Source organism: Notothenia coriiceps, unplaced genomic scaffold, assembly GCF_000735185.1.
Source record: "Notothenia coriiceps isolate Sejong01 unplaced genomic scaffold, NC01 NC01_scaffold00005496, whole genome shotgun sequence".
In the NCBI taxonomy this organism is placed as follows: Eukaryota; Metazoa; Chordata; class Actinopteri; order Perciformes; family Nototheniidae; genus Notothenia; species Notothenia coriiceps.
In genome coordinates this window covers 18,321-33,111 of record NW_011338197.1, presented here as the reverse complement: position 1 = coordinate 33,111, position 14,791 = coordinate 18,321, and the positions used below count along the sequence as shown (strand labels likewise).

The window sequence follows — 14,791 nt, the reverse complement described above, 5'->3', positions numbered from 1 at the left end:
TATTCTACTTCACTGCTAGCTTTGTCAAAATGTAGCGTATTATAGAGGAAAAGGCATTTGTTTGCTCTGCATGGAAACATATATTACATCATTCTTATTTACAAAGAGTCTTTGTGTTCACAGATGGGATTTTCTCATGCAATTGTTTGCCTAATATTGTAACAGCAGCTCAAGGTATTGTGTTGTTTTCTCTGAAAATAGGGAATATTATATTATCCGGTGCTATCAGAAAAACATATGAGGTGATAGAATATGCCATATCTGAGGCACTCATGTCAGACCACAGCGTCGCTATTAAGCACTTTGTCAGACGCATTTGGGAAGTGCTCTCTACCAGGCTAATCCGATTGGCTAGATTGATTAGCAGTTAAAAGCCTTTCTTCCTCTGGTCGGAGCATTCCGTTCCAAATGCTGCCAAGTGGGCTATCTTCAGCTGAGCTGGCCCACCGGATCAGTTGGTGCCAGGCTCGCTTCCTGTGTAGGGTTTCACCGGGCGCGATCAATACATGCAGACATCTAATTGGATGAACACTGACACTCACATTTCTCTTCTCTCCACTTTATGGGCCAGGGTATAAAAGCTGAATATGGGTTTAGATGAGTGTCCTGTCAGTTACAGTAGGTAAGATAACAGCAGAGTTTATGGGAATGCAGTGTGGAAATAAGCTGTATCATTTTTTTTTGTCTGTGTCAATTAAGTGAACTTAATGTTATATGATGGACACTGATTGCATGTAACCCTGCAAGTGCTTGACTGTAATCTCTGATGCTGAAAGCCTTGTTTAACACCCTGTTCTCCCCCCTTTCTCCCCATTTTCCTCTTTTCTTTCCCTTTGCGACAGAATGACCAAGTGTGACATAAAGAACTACCTGGAGAACATCTATAATGTCCCTGTTGGAGCAGTTCGCACCAGGATACAGTTTGGTAAGTGTGTTCAAATACATTCAAGGAGCTGTATTATTTACACAACTTGGAGTTATTGACATTACCTCATGAGATATTTGTATTTCTCATAAACTAACTGATAGAATGGATTGAAGTTGACTTGCTCTTGCGTCATTATCACAGGAGAATATCTATTTATTTTTCGAAATGAGTTGGTTTGCAGGATAGATTACGTATTGCTCCTTTTTTGGACAGCGACTGCTCCATAGCTGTGGGAGCTTCATGCTGCTGCTAGGTTTGGTGTTTCTTTCTGTTTGGGTCTGTCCGGGTCAAATGCATTCTGGGTCGGGTCTGATTATCCTTGCGTCTTTCCAAATTGGCTTTGACTGTCCCCAGGTTGGTTTCAGATGACGTTCATAACTTCAAGCTCAGATAACATTAAGATAATATATTCATGAGTGACAGTTACCAAGGCACATTTCCAGATAATTGTAGACAGTTTTCTCTAAAATATCGACACACACACACAGAAATTATAAGGACATTTTAAGTTAGTTCAATTCCCACAATTCAATACCATATTATTCCTGTAAGAGCAATTGTATGCAGCATTACAGATTTGTTTCTCTCGGGCCCAGTATAGGTCTGTGGTATGTTATGGATTTAGCTTTATTATTGTTTCCAGTATGAAACTCATTTTATTTACTGTAAGTGGACTGAGTACGAGGAGAAAAAAACCCACAATACAGACTTTATAGCCACAGGCACTAACATTATGACGCAAAAAGCTAGCAATTGAAGAACATAACACAAAGCATGACTGTACATCTATGTAAAGACATGGAGTTCTTCCAACTGTTCGGAGAGAGTGTTAAGGCGGTGATGAAAACACTTGATTTACGGAATGCAATACCAAGCCACAAACATTTCATCTGAATTTAAATCCTAAAGTTTTACTGCAGCTGCTGTGAGTAACTGAACAAATGGTACACATGCACAAACACACACGCACTCACGCACGCACGCACGCGCACGCGCACACGCGCACACACACACACACACACCCGCCATCTTAGTTTTTCACTGTTTGTCAAACTCTGCCTCTTCGCTGTAAAGTATTTTAAAAGGTAATTTGATGACTTGTTAAAAATAAGTGACCTCAGATTCATGCAATAAGATGGCTTTGTGAAGTAGCTACAATTCATGTTACCATGGATTCCAGATACAAAATGTTCACAGAAAAAAAAAAAAAAGTCAAAATTGCACGACTTGACTCTTTTGAACAATTTAGTTATTAGTTTGTAAATCTTGTGGAAAACATTTAAGCTTCATGATATTTCTTTTGTTCAGATGAAAATATATAAATAATATTATGGTTACAGTGTGCGAAAAAGCACATGTCCGATCGTCCAGGGCGTGTTATTTACAATATCGGACAAGTACATATTTCCATTGATTTCGCCCATATTTATTGACAAATTATTGATAAATTCAGCTTACAAAAAAGGCAGAACACATTTGCAAATTGTCCCTGCGGACCGCAGCTCTCTCTCCATGCTCCGGATCAGCTGATCGGTGCAGCTCAGCCTCTCTCTCTCTCTCTCTCTCTCTCTCTCTCTCTCTCTCTCTCTCTCTCTCTCTACTCTACACACTAGACGACACACACACGACACTACACACACACACACACTACACACACACGACACACACACACACACACACACACACACACACACTACACACACACACACTACACTACTACTACGTACTACGTACGTACGTTACGTACGTACTACGTACTACTACTACTACTACGTACTACTACTCTCTCTCTCTCTCTCTCTCTCTCTCTCTCTCTCTCTCTCTCTCTCTCTCTCTCTCTACACACACACAGCGGATCCGCAAACTTTCTTATGTTCTTTCTCTAACAAGTAATAAAGGTTATTAAGTGATTTAGTTCCTATGTATTTAATATTGACCGCTATTTGCTTTATGAAGTGAACCAGCCTGTCTGTCTGTCTGTCTGTGTCCTCGCGCTGTCCTCACATCCCGGACCCCCAGACTCAGAGGAGCACAGGGATGTCAGTATTGTTTATCAAGCTGGGTATAGAAAGTACATTTATTGAAATGAAAATACTATTTATTTCCTTTTACAAATAGTGAGCAGCTGGGCAGCTGTAGCATATGTGTTGCAGGACATGTATTGGAAAGACTGTGTGGTTGGACTCTGTCTCACAGGCAGGTTGCAGTGTAACATCAGAGGAGACTGGGCCAATTGTACATTCTCAAACTGCACCATTTAGGACTAACTAAACAATGCAGAGATTATTTTTATATCATTTTATTCAATAACCGTAACAAAATGAAACTGTATGAAGTGATTCGTAAATAGGAATACAGATTTGACTTAATGTTTTCATAAATATATTTTTCTCCCAGTGAAATTGGCATGGGACTTATTTTTACCCTCTCAAAGAACCGGAATCAAGAACCGGAATCGAAAAGCATAACCGGAATCGTTAAAATCCAAACGATACCCAACCATTGATGTATAATAAGAGCCCAACCCTATGTGTGATGCAGTAAAATCTTACCGCTCACTTACGTTAGCGGTGTCGTAAAACCATGGGAAAATGTCAAATACGATGGGCCTGCGAAGAAGAAGATTCCAGTGGCCCGGACAAGTGAAAAATGTATTCGGACATGTACATTGCCAAACTCACTTGTCCATGGACAAGTACTCTCTAAAAAACTTTTTCTTACACTGGGTTATTTTCTCTGTGATCATTGCGGTTATGTCCATCCCATTGTTGTGTCAGTCGACAAGTTTGTTAATGAAATGTTGGATTGTCGGATTCACAGAAATGTAATTCTTTCTTGGAAAGCATAAAGTCTTATTAATTCTGTCTTTGAGAGACAAGCTGGTGGTTATCCGGGATTAGCAGTTCCAGATCGCGATGTAGGCATTTTCCCGTTGACATGCAGCAGCGGGAGTGTTTTCCAGCGGCTAGTTGCGGTAGTGGTTAGCGTGCCTGGCTCTCCTTTCCCCCTAACACACACAGCTGCTTATCTGACAATCTGCTGCTGCAGCATTCCAGCCTCCAGCTGTCCCAGGACACCCCACGCTCCCTCCGCACAAACACATACTATTCACTTACAAACTTGCAGCTTCGGGACCCTAAGTGCCCCATCTTCTCCGCAGTCATCCCAACCCTCTGCCCCTTGTCAAGGATGATCTAAGCCTACAGTGTTATATCATTGACTAAATAATCCTCTTGACTTTTTATTAGGGGAGGTAACTGAGTTAGCATGGACTGATTTGGGGGCTCCCTAAAAGTCAAGGAATTTGCGAGTTCATGGAACAACATAAGTAGAGGACATAGGGGCGGCTTGAAGTTGGAGAGACACTGATGGATGTGCTGAAAAGAGGAGGCACGCGCTCTCTCCATGCCGGCCACGAGGAGCCCCCTCTACCTCTGGAGGAGAGCCTAGGAAGGAGAAGAGGGGAGAGGCGTCTAGCTTAGCCTAGCCTACATTTTGGAGGACCCATTAACGCTGTTTATTAGGGTTCTGTCATTAAAAGCTAGAGGAAAAGGAAAGCCCCTCGGGAGGGTGGGTGGAAGGAAAGCAGTGAACTGTGGGGGGACGGAGAAGAAAGGGCGGCTCAGGGCCCCCGTTGATCCCAAGGTGCGTCAGAGAAGGTATCCCTGTCTGCGTCAGGGGTTCCACTCCATTGGCAGCGTAAAGACGGCAAGAGGCTGAGGAAAGCAAGGGGCGCAAACGACCCTTTCTTTCCTCCATGGGCGGCAAGGGTATTTTGGAACGAGTTGCCATGGTTACCCCTCTGGCCTGGGATTTGTAACGTGATAGCTGGCTGCCAAACCGCAATCTCAAAGTGGGAGAAATTGTGCTTACGTTTGCGAGTGTTGCATGAAAGCTCTGTCTGTGTGTCCGTATGTGTTAGGAAAGGGCTACGAGAATTAAGAGAAACACTTTGTTCCTTTTTCAAGGTGTGTGTCTTGTGTGTGTGTGTTTTATGTTCATCAGGGACAGGTCAGTGTCTTACCTTTTATCTTTCAAAGGTTCTAGCATTTCCCTGTGGATTTCCTCAGCAATCACACAAAGACACATACACAAACACACACACTAATACATACACACACAGAGGCAAACACTCTTCGTTACCTCTGTCTCACACCCACACAGGGGCCTCCAGTTAGCCAGGGGGGCGTGTGGGGGTGTTTTAAAACCCTGCTCAGGGCTTTCCCTTAGCAGTAGGCTGCCTGGCTAGTGATTACTAGCTGCACATACAACGCACACACACACACACATACAACGCACACACACACACACACACACACACACACACACACACACACACACACACACACATATACACATACATATACACATACACATACACATACACATACACATACACATACACACATAGACATACAGACACACATACACACATAGACATACAGACACACATACACACATAGACATACAGACACACACAAGTGACTCATTACAGCGGAATGTTTCCCTTGTTTTTCATGTCATAAACCGTTCCCACGGCAATGGCAGTTACTCAGAGGGCCTGTTGACTTGACCACCAGGGTCTCATTGAGATTAGAGTTTAAGGCCGAGATGAAACATGATGCTGTGGTTATTATCCGCAATTCATAGTAGTGTTTTTGTCCTAGCGTAAAGATTGAGATAACATTGTAAAGTGCCGGTAAATTAATATCATTTTAATGTATTTATTGGAAGCCAGACTGCACACGCACTGAGCAGCTCCCAGAGTCCCCTGTCCTCCAGGCTTAGAGAGGTCCGACAGCAGAGAGGTTGATGTTCTCATCATCTTCAGATGGGGAAGAGGTTAATCTGACCTCAAATGTCAACACGTTAAAGCTCTGCTTTACTTCACATACACACAGATTATTCCTTGGGAAAAAAATATGGTATAATATTTGTTATTCAGATAAAGGATGAAATATAAAATTGCTTTACAGGTTAATATAAGGAGTGCCTTGGTAATTTTGCTAACTTTCACCTAGGTGCGGAATGAAATCCCACAATCCTTTACTATTAATCATTCTGATTTTCATTCTAATTCATCGTTATCCCTCGACATTATACATTTGGTCTTAATATTACAAAAAATAAATGACAAATGTCCATTATTATGACTTGAAATCCGAGGTGATTCCATTAAATGACAAGTGTTTAATCAACAATCAAAAACCCAATTTTAGGACAAAGACTAAATATCTACAAATCTAGATTTGTAATGTTGGAATGATTAAATGTTTTGCATTTTTGCTTGAAAAAATGTATTCAGAAATGTTTGCCATTTCATTTAGAAATCCACTAATTGTTGTGGCTCTGATAATGATTATCATTACATTAGAGTTCATATTGTTACACAAATGCATTGTCTCTTCCAGTGAATGGAATACCTCTTCAATTAACATACTCAATACATTATAGCAAAAATCATGCTCATCTTTTTGCTACATTGTCCACCAAGACCCTTTAGGACAAGTTACCTCATTATAGGCCGCATTGCAAAGTTTCTCCAAGATGAAACACTTCCATGGTCTCAACGGCATATCGTTATGTTGCGAAACTTTACTCTCACCATGTTCATAAATGTCACCACCCTCACTATGTCGCACGGTCTGCTTTCTCACAACCACACTCTCACACTTAGTCATGCCTGTTTACCAACAAGTACAATAACGGCTGTTCTTCGTTTTATCAGGCTCCAACAAGAAGAGGAATCATCGAAACCAGAAGATCAAGCAGCCTGACTACAAAGTAGCCTACGTTCAGCTGGTGAGAACACACACACACACACACACACACACACACACACACACACACACACACACACACACACACACACACACACACACACACACACACACACACACACATCTCTGACATGTGTGTGTCATTCATGCATGCACAACCCCATACGGAATTATGTTTTTCCGTGAGTGTCATTCGCTCTATAGTCCCAATCACGTTGCGGTTTCCTGAACGTCGCGGTTTTCTGAAGTCATGCTCATTTGACGGGGAACAGCGGGCAGATGCTGGCTCTTTGTGCTTAAAATGGCTTGATATAAAACCGAATATCCGGCCTATTTCTCTGGCCGGTTTTTGGAAAAAACATGCTCTCAACTTCTTTTCCTACCCCACTCTCCCTCTCTTGTGTACGCACACACACATTTACACAAGCGCGCACACACACACAGCCCCAGAAAACCCTCCTTTCTTTTGCAGTGGTGGGTAGAAAACAAGATTGTTCCTAATTGACTCCACATGTGGGAGAGTGTTCTGTGGGTCGATGCTCACACCACGGTCCCCCCATTCTCCCCTCATCCTTCCCTCTCCCCATTCTCTCCCCCTGCTCCCTCCATCCGCTAACATTGCAGCAGTACTATGTTTGCTCCCTCTCTCTCTCTCTCTCTCATTCCTTAGTCTTGGTTTGTGGTTGAGGGGAGGCCTCCCGTTAGCGGGGTTCCGTGACGGCCATTTTCCTCAGGCTTAGGGGGGACCCCAGTAACAGGGAGAGAGATAGCGTCTGCATGTATGAAATGTGCACTGTGTGTGTGAGGGGCTCACACAGGGGAGGCGACTAAGGGCATGATGGAGTCATGCCAGAGCAGGGAGGTCCAGAGCCGGGGCAAAGTCATCAGGGGGAGGAGAAGAGGATGTGTGTGTGAGTGTGGGATAGGGTAGTGGTGGTTGGGTGACAAAAACAGCAGTACAAAATGAAAATCTTGAGTCTATCAGACTGCTTTTAGGTCTGGCTGCACATCAATGGCACTGGTGTGTGTATAGAGTCCGACAGCTTAGCCCATTTTCGCAGTCACCTCATACGGTTCCATTCATTTAATGCTGTAAAGGCTGCTGTTGGAATACCTAATTGTGCATTGCACTTTTTTTACCTCCGTTACAGACATTACTTCACGTACAGTAGGAGTAATTCGATTTTCTGACTCACATTGCCTTTTGAGTAATAACATTTTCCTCAGGTTTTTAGGAACACTCTACTGTTTACAAAGACAGTTACATTACTTTCATTATCATGAAATCCTGTTGCATTTTTGTAGAAAATCTGTTAGAAAAAGGCTTTTTTGCATCTTCATAATGCATGTCATACCTTGTGGTTTACCCGAATTCAAATGATCTTGGCACATTTCACAGCTAAAGTGCGCCATGCCACCATTTCCATTTGAACATTTTGTAAACCAAAGAAAAAATAAAACAATCAACCTTTGAAATTAAAGTCATTTTTAAAGGATTTGAGTCATTATTCAGCAAGATTATTGTCAGTCAAACATGTATTATTAATTCCTCTCTGCATGGCGTGTAGATAAAAAGGCTGTGGTGGGTTATGGTCAGAGGGGGGGTTGGTTATGTTCTCTCTTTGGAGTGGCAGCTAGTTTGCAAGAGAGCTCTGGTGGCTGGTGCCAGCTGCAGCACTCGAGCAGGCTGAGTGCTCAGAGTGCATGTTGAAAGCTCCCAGAGGGTGAGGCTGTGAATATATGAATGGGATGCCTGACCAGTGTCAGCTTTTCTGAATGATCCAGTTTAGTGCCACATTATGCTGTAAATGTCAAATGCATGCTATACAAGTTACAAGCTCTAATCAGCAGATTGTTTGCAGCTGGCGAGTTGATCCTTCCAACAACATGTTGGGTTTTAACATTACAAGATTCTCTAAGACATCTTTGATACTTTTTTTTTTTTTTATTCCAAGTAGTAATGTGGTTGAATTTTCATTTAATTTAAAAGACATGAATTACATTTGGAAACATTTTAAACTTTTTCTAATTTAGCTTGTTAGATGGTGAGTAAATCTCACCCATCATTTTTGATTGATGTTATCCGTGTGAAGAAAAGCATTTAAGACATTTTCTCTGACGTTTTCAGATGAGTTTCAAAGGGAGGAGCATCAGTTTGTGTTTTCTGCGTGTTGAGCACCGCATGGCACGTCCAGGCACCTGCTGGATGCTTTCAACCATTTAGCAGAATAATCAACACTCGTGAACCGTTGTTTGACAGTCTGTATACACCTCGCTGGGAATCTGTGAGCATCGTCGTCGTCAGTCCGTGCTTTTGTGGGGTGTGGTAGCACAAATCCCACACAAGCTCCATTCCACAGAGTTTATCAGTAGACAAAAGCTCACTTCATACAGTCAGCGGAGAGTCTGCGTAAGGGCGAAAGCAGTGAAAGTAGATGATGAGTGGTAAACTTTGCAGCAGATGGAGAGCAGTTGCACAGATGGTCTAGGGTGTTGTCACGATGCCGACCTTCATCTAGTGAACAGCTAGTTGTGGTCACACATAAACCAATGATGTCATTATTTTTGATAGTAGTCACGATCATGTGCTAAGGACTGCTTAGATCCATTTATACATATCCTAAACTCTTTATCTTTTTAAATGTTATTTAATATTATGTCCGGTGTTTTTTCAATAGTGTGTTTGTCTGGAAGTCCATATAAATGTATGCGTACATTTTAATTGGTTGTATTTTCTTGCTTGGGTTACACATTTTCTCGCAGTGAAAGCAGACGGTTTCACACAAATATGGCATTTTAGCCACTAGAGGCTTGTTATTGTTGGTTGTAAGCCAAGTTTGCAAAGTAGTAAATAAGGTGTCAAGATGTTCCTCCAGTGCCCCGGCCCCTGAAGGCACGCTGTACCAGTAGCAGCAGTCCTAAGGCTCGGTTCCCCATGGCAACGTCCCGACCTGCCGACCACAAAACAAAACAAACGGGGTTGGACCAACAGTTGTAGAATAAGTAGTAGCTTCATTCAAATTGCTAATTTCCCGTGTTTCTTTCTGTCGCTTTCTCCACCCCCGCTCCATCCACGGGGAAGGCATCACTTGAAGTGAAAGGGAGCGGGAAGTGAGAGAGGGAGAGAGACAAACAAACAGAGGGAGAGCCTGAGTGGCAAACATGGAGGAGTTGTGACACAGCTGAAAAGAAGGGGCGGGGGGGTTGGGGGAACAGCTGCATTGAGAGGGAAGCTGTGGCCAAATCTGGCTCTCCTCTGTTTGACTGACACTAGATGGCAACGTTTTGCTGCACAGCTTCTCTCTTTAGCCGCTCTTATCGCCTATCTGTTATTGACTCGTAGCTGCTTAACAATAGACCCACTTGGGTTGTGTGTTAGATTGTATGCCTATCTGGCTGGGGTGGAGGTGGGGAGGGGTACAGGATAGGATCCCCATGACCCCCCCTTCCGTGTTCATGTTCTCTGCTCTGAGCGAAGCCCCGGCTCTCTGAAGCTGAAGGTGCTGATTCAGGGGGTTGGGCCAACGGGGAAATCTTGCTTATCTGTGTGGAATTTTATTATTTTCAACTATTTGGATCATGATGTCTCCCGCTCTCCCTCCCTCCCCCTTCCTCCCTTCCACCTTGTCACGCAAACACAGGCTTTCCTCACCCAGCCTTGTCTGTCTGTCTGCCGCTCTGTTTCCTTCACTTCCCTTTGCTGCCTCACCCTTGCTTATCACGCCAATTAACATTTTTAACTTCTGCCATTTCTCCCCCTGTGCCTTTTTCTCTTCTGTTTGTCTCACAGATTTATCAAATGAACATTGTTATTTCAATCCATTCCACTTCTAATTCTTACATGTTAATGCTTCTTCTGTATGTTGAGCTGCTGTTCAGTAGAATACAATAACAAGGTGCTGAGACTCAAGTCATTTTTCATAGCATAGGGCATTCCTTATGTTATTCCTTGTCGTACAATACGTAAATTAAATAGCATGTCGGGTCATCTTCACTACTCTGAATATGAATATTTAAACAAAACACACACATACAAGAAGACCATGGATTCAGAGAATTCCTCTGTCAAAAGATGGTCACATTTTGTACACTTACATGTTGGTTTCTATGTCTGATCTTACACAAATCTTTAATCAATTTATAAAACTCTCTATCGTTTGTATTTGCTGAGATGTTTAACCTCTATGTGGCATATTAATGGTGTTTCTTGAAGCAAAAGCTAAAAATGGCATTTTTCTAAAATCATTATTTACCTTTATGTATCAATGTTAACATGTTGGTAGCAGCATATCAACATATTTCTCTTCAAAGCAGAAAGCAAACAAAAACATCCAATGTCAAAAACCTACTCAATCACCTCAAATATTACCACAAAATCCATTGTTATGAAGCTATCAAGGCCAAGTTTTACCAGAACATCCAGCAGAAAATATCCAATCTGATACTGCCCAAACTGTAGCGTACTCTCTCCAGTGAGCTCATATAGGCCCTGTGATATGACAGATGCAACGTCTTCTTTCTTCAAATGGGAGAGAAATTCTAGAATCAGTTCTCAGTGAGAAAAACTTGATTCTCATTTTATCAAGAGTCATGAAGCCCTTCTTTCACTGTAATGTATCTGTCAGCATTCTAGGCGTCTAAATAGTCGGAAGGAAGGAATGGAATGATACACTAATTATCGTGTGGACAATATATATGGGTGTGCGCACATATGCTGGTGGTGAGCCTAATAAAAGGTGAAGCTTTTTCCTGGCAATCAAGCTTCACTGAAAGGCCCCCCATCTCCCTATGTGTCTCCTGATTTGGAAAATTCACTCCCAAGAAAAATGGTGTGTGTGCATGCGTGTGTGAGTGTGTGTAGATGTTCACTAGAGCTCAGTAGGGACAGAACATGAATTATAGAGACCAGAGCAGGGTCTTCACCATCCGGTTTGGAACATCACACGCAAACCTTTTTTTGAATGGCTTCAGTCGAAGCTGTCTGTTTTTTTTCTCAGACTTTCGACTCAGATCAATTGAGTTTGGATGATGCAAGCTCTAATGTCAGGACTATGATGCAGATGTATTGCTTGGGCAAATGCTTATTGGATATATATAAAAAAGAAAGAAAAAAAGAGATACAATCAAGACCAATGTCTAGAAAGCAGAACAGTACCGAAATTGAGTGAAATGTAACCTCTAATCAACACCACACTTCAGTTGTATGAATACAGTTTAATCCGGAGGTTTCTTTCTCTCATCCTACATATCCAGCATAGTTTTTTTCTTCTGTGGTTTTCGATTGATTCTTACCTTATCTCTCTCTGCAGCATCTTCTCTCATCACCCTCATTTCCTCCCACATTTCCTCCAGGTTCCCCCTGTATAAAGATAGCCTAGCACCACACACACACACACACACACACACACACACACACACACACACACACACACACACACACACCACAGTGCGTGTCCACATGCTCGTAACCTTTCATGATTACCCCTGACCTCCTGACCTGTAATGACACAGCTGCCACTTTGATCAGCCAATCACCATGCGGCGCCACCCAAGTTCTCAGCGGGCTGCCACTGACCTGATAAAGCCCTCTGATAGGCCCCTGCTGATGCATTTCCTGTTTTGGTATGCTTCTTCATTTTTTATTTTCTCCACCAGCTGGTCCCCGCATTCTTCAGAGTCAGGGAGGGGGCAGGGGCAATGCCTGGATGTTTATGTTGCATGTTCATGTAGGGGTGAGTGTGTGTGTTTTTGTGCAATGGTCTAACTGTGTGTGTGTTTGAGTGCGTGTGTATGTGTTTGTTAGCCTAGATAGTTGGGTTTGGGGCTGAGAGGGGGCAGGGTAGGTTGAGAAGATGCTTGAAATTGGGGGGGAGGGTGTGTGACAGTTGTTTACATGCGTAGACGAGAGAGAAATGGGGTACTTCGTGGGGGTTGGGGGGGTGAATGACATAGATGGAGAGGATAATGATAGTGAACAGCTGTTTATTTGTGTGTATGGGGGTGGGGGGTTCAGACAGGCAAGGTTTAGGTGTGATTTGACTTTAAGGTACAGTGGTCAGGGTCTATGGCTGAAAACAATATGATTCACTGTTTGTAATTATTGCTAATATGCACAGATTTGGTCGTGTTATTCATGACTGTTATTATTATTGTTGTTGTTGTTGTTATTCTTGGAGTGTCCAGTTGAAGCCCAGATGGATGTTAACATCTTTGTGGGTGGCTGGGTGTGTATTTAGATGGTGATGATCTTTTCCTGAGAGCTCTGTTACCAGGGTCTAATGTCTCCAGTAGCAGGCTTTGAGCAGACATGCCCAGACATGAAAACTACCACACACACACACACACACACACACACACACACACACACACACACACACACACACACACACACACACACACACACACACACACACACACACACACACACACACACACACACACACACACACACAGTCCAACACACACACAGTCCCACACAAACATAAACACATTCACACACGTACAGACTTTCCTTACTCGCACCCTCCGTTTGTCTCCGGGCAGAGGTATTTGCTTATCCTTTCTTCTCTTCTCTTTTCTTTTCTCTTCACTATTATCTGTAAAGCGTCTTTGAGCACCTGTAAAAGCGCTAACAAATTAAATCTATTATTATTATTATTATTATGTATGTATCACTGGCTGCCCTGTACTAGTATGTCAGAGGGTCCCTGCTAAAGATTTTAAAGTATTTTCAGTCGACACCAGAGCCAGTGTTCGCCCACCTGCCTCTCTACTGCTCCTGCTCTTTGTCCCACAAAGCACGTACTTACTTTATCATAGTACTGACCACATATACAACAGAATAATATTCATCATAACAAAATCAGGTACAGTAGACTGAAAATACTTGGGGTATTAAAACCCTCACTGATGAACCAATCCGAATTTCTGTGACTGCCAATGTCAAATCTAACACAAACATGGTAAGGTATTGGCCAATACAAAATGCCAATCACAATTTTGTAATGCCTCACTGCTTGGGACTGTTCCGATGTGTTATAATAATAATAATAATAATAATGATAATAAGCTTTTTGTAAAGCACTTTTAATGCATTGGGTGCAGCTCAAAGTGCTTTAGTTTCAGTGTAAGGCTATAACTACACATCACATCGTTTCTTAAAATTGATATATGAGTCCATGCATTCATAACATGATAACAAAATATATGTTAAATTCACTATGTTTCCAGCCAAAATCTGAATTTAAACCAAAACAGAGTTTATTTAAAGCATAAAAGAAGCCGACAGTCATATGTGAGAAACAGATTTTTTAACCACCTCCTGGTTTTGGAGTAAACCCCTGAATTTCGATGAAGAGGTTATTAGCATCCTTGCTGAATCAAGCATCACTCGAAGAGCAATTCATTCCCCCATGTTTACACATACATCTATGCACAAAAACAATTGTCTGCAAAGTGTGTTGAAAGATGTTTCTCTATCTCCCCTATGTCCCATAGGCCATTTAATATGAGTGACATGCAGACACACACAAACATACGCTGCTGCAAGCCAGAGCAGACCAAGTAATTTGGCTGTTGCCAAACTGTGGAGGAGATGTCATTGTAATTGGAGGGAGGGTCTGGGTCATGACCCTTAATGAACCCACAGCAGGATGCTATTGGTTAGTGGTCTACTCTCACTGCCACTTATCTGTCTTTTAACAGAATGAAGTTATTTCACTTTTCTTTTTCTCTCAGCTGTTATTTTGCTAAATTCCTCAAGTCATCTGAACAGTTTGACTTTTTCACCTCATTTTTAAATGACTTTCTCATAGTATTCTCTCACATTTTCCTATTAAATCATTCTGAATTGACTGTCTCTCCTACGTGAACAACGAAAGTCCAGATTTATCTATCTTGGTATTGACTTTCCTCACCCTTCCACCCTCCCTTCTCCTTACTCTCTGTCCATCTCTGTCTCACTTTTCAGTTCCTGGCATGGTTTGTTCTAGGAGGACTGGACAGAGGTTCAACCGGGCAGACGTGTGTGTGTGTGTGTGTGTGTGTGTGTGTGTGTGTGTGTGTGTGTGTGTGTGTGTGTGTG

The 14,791-nt window shown here is 42.4% G+C and overlaps 1 protein-coding gene across 1 annotated transcript in view; it reads left to right on the top strand.

Annotated features, from left to right (window-relative positions):
- The first annotated feature begins 843 nt into the window (after positions 1-843).
- The window catches only part of mrpl23 (mitochondrial ribosomal protein L23), a 20,832-nt gene continuing 6,884 nt past the window's right edge, over positions 844-14,791 (top strand). Inside the window, exons 1-2 of the mRNA XM_010768273.1 lie at positions 844-925; positions 6,657-6,730. Of these exons, the coding sequence (XP_010766575.1) occupies positions 844-925; positions 6,657-6,730 (156 nt within the window). The remainder of the gene's footprint in view (positions 926-6,656; positions 6,731-14,791) is intronic.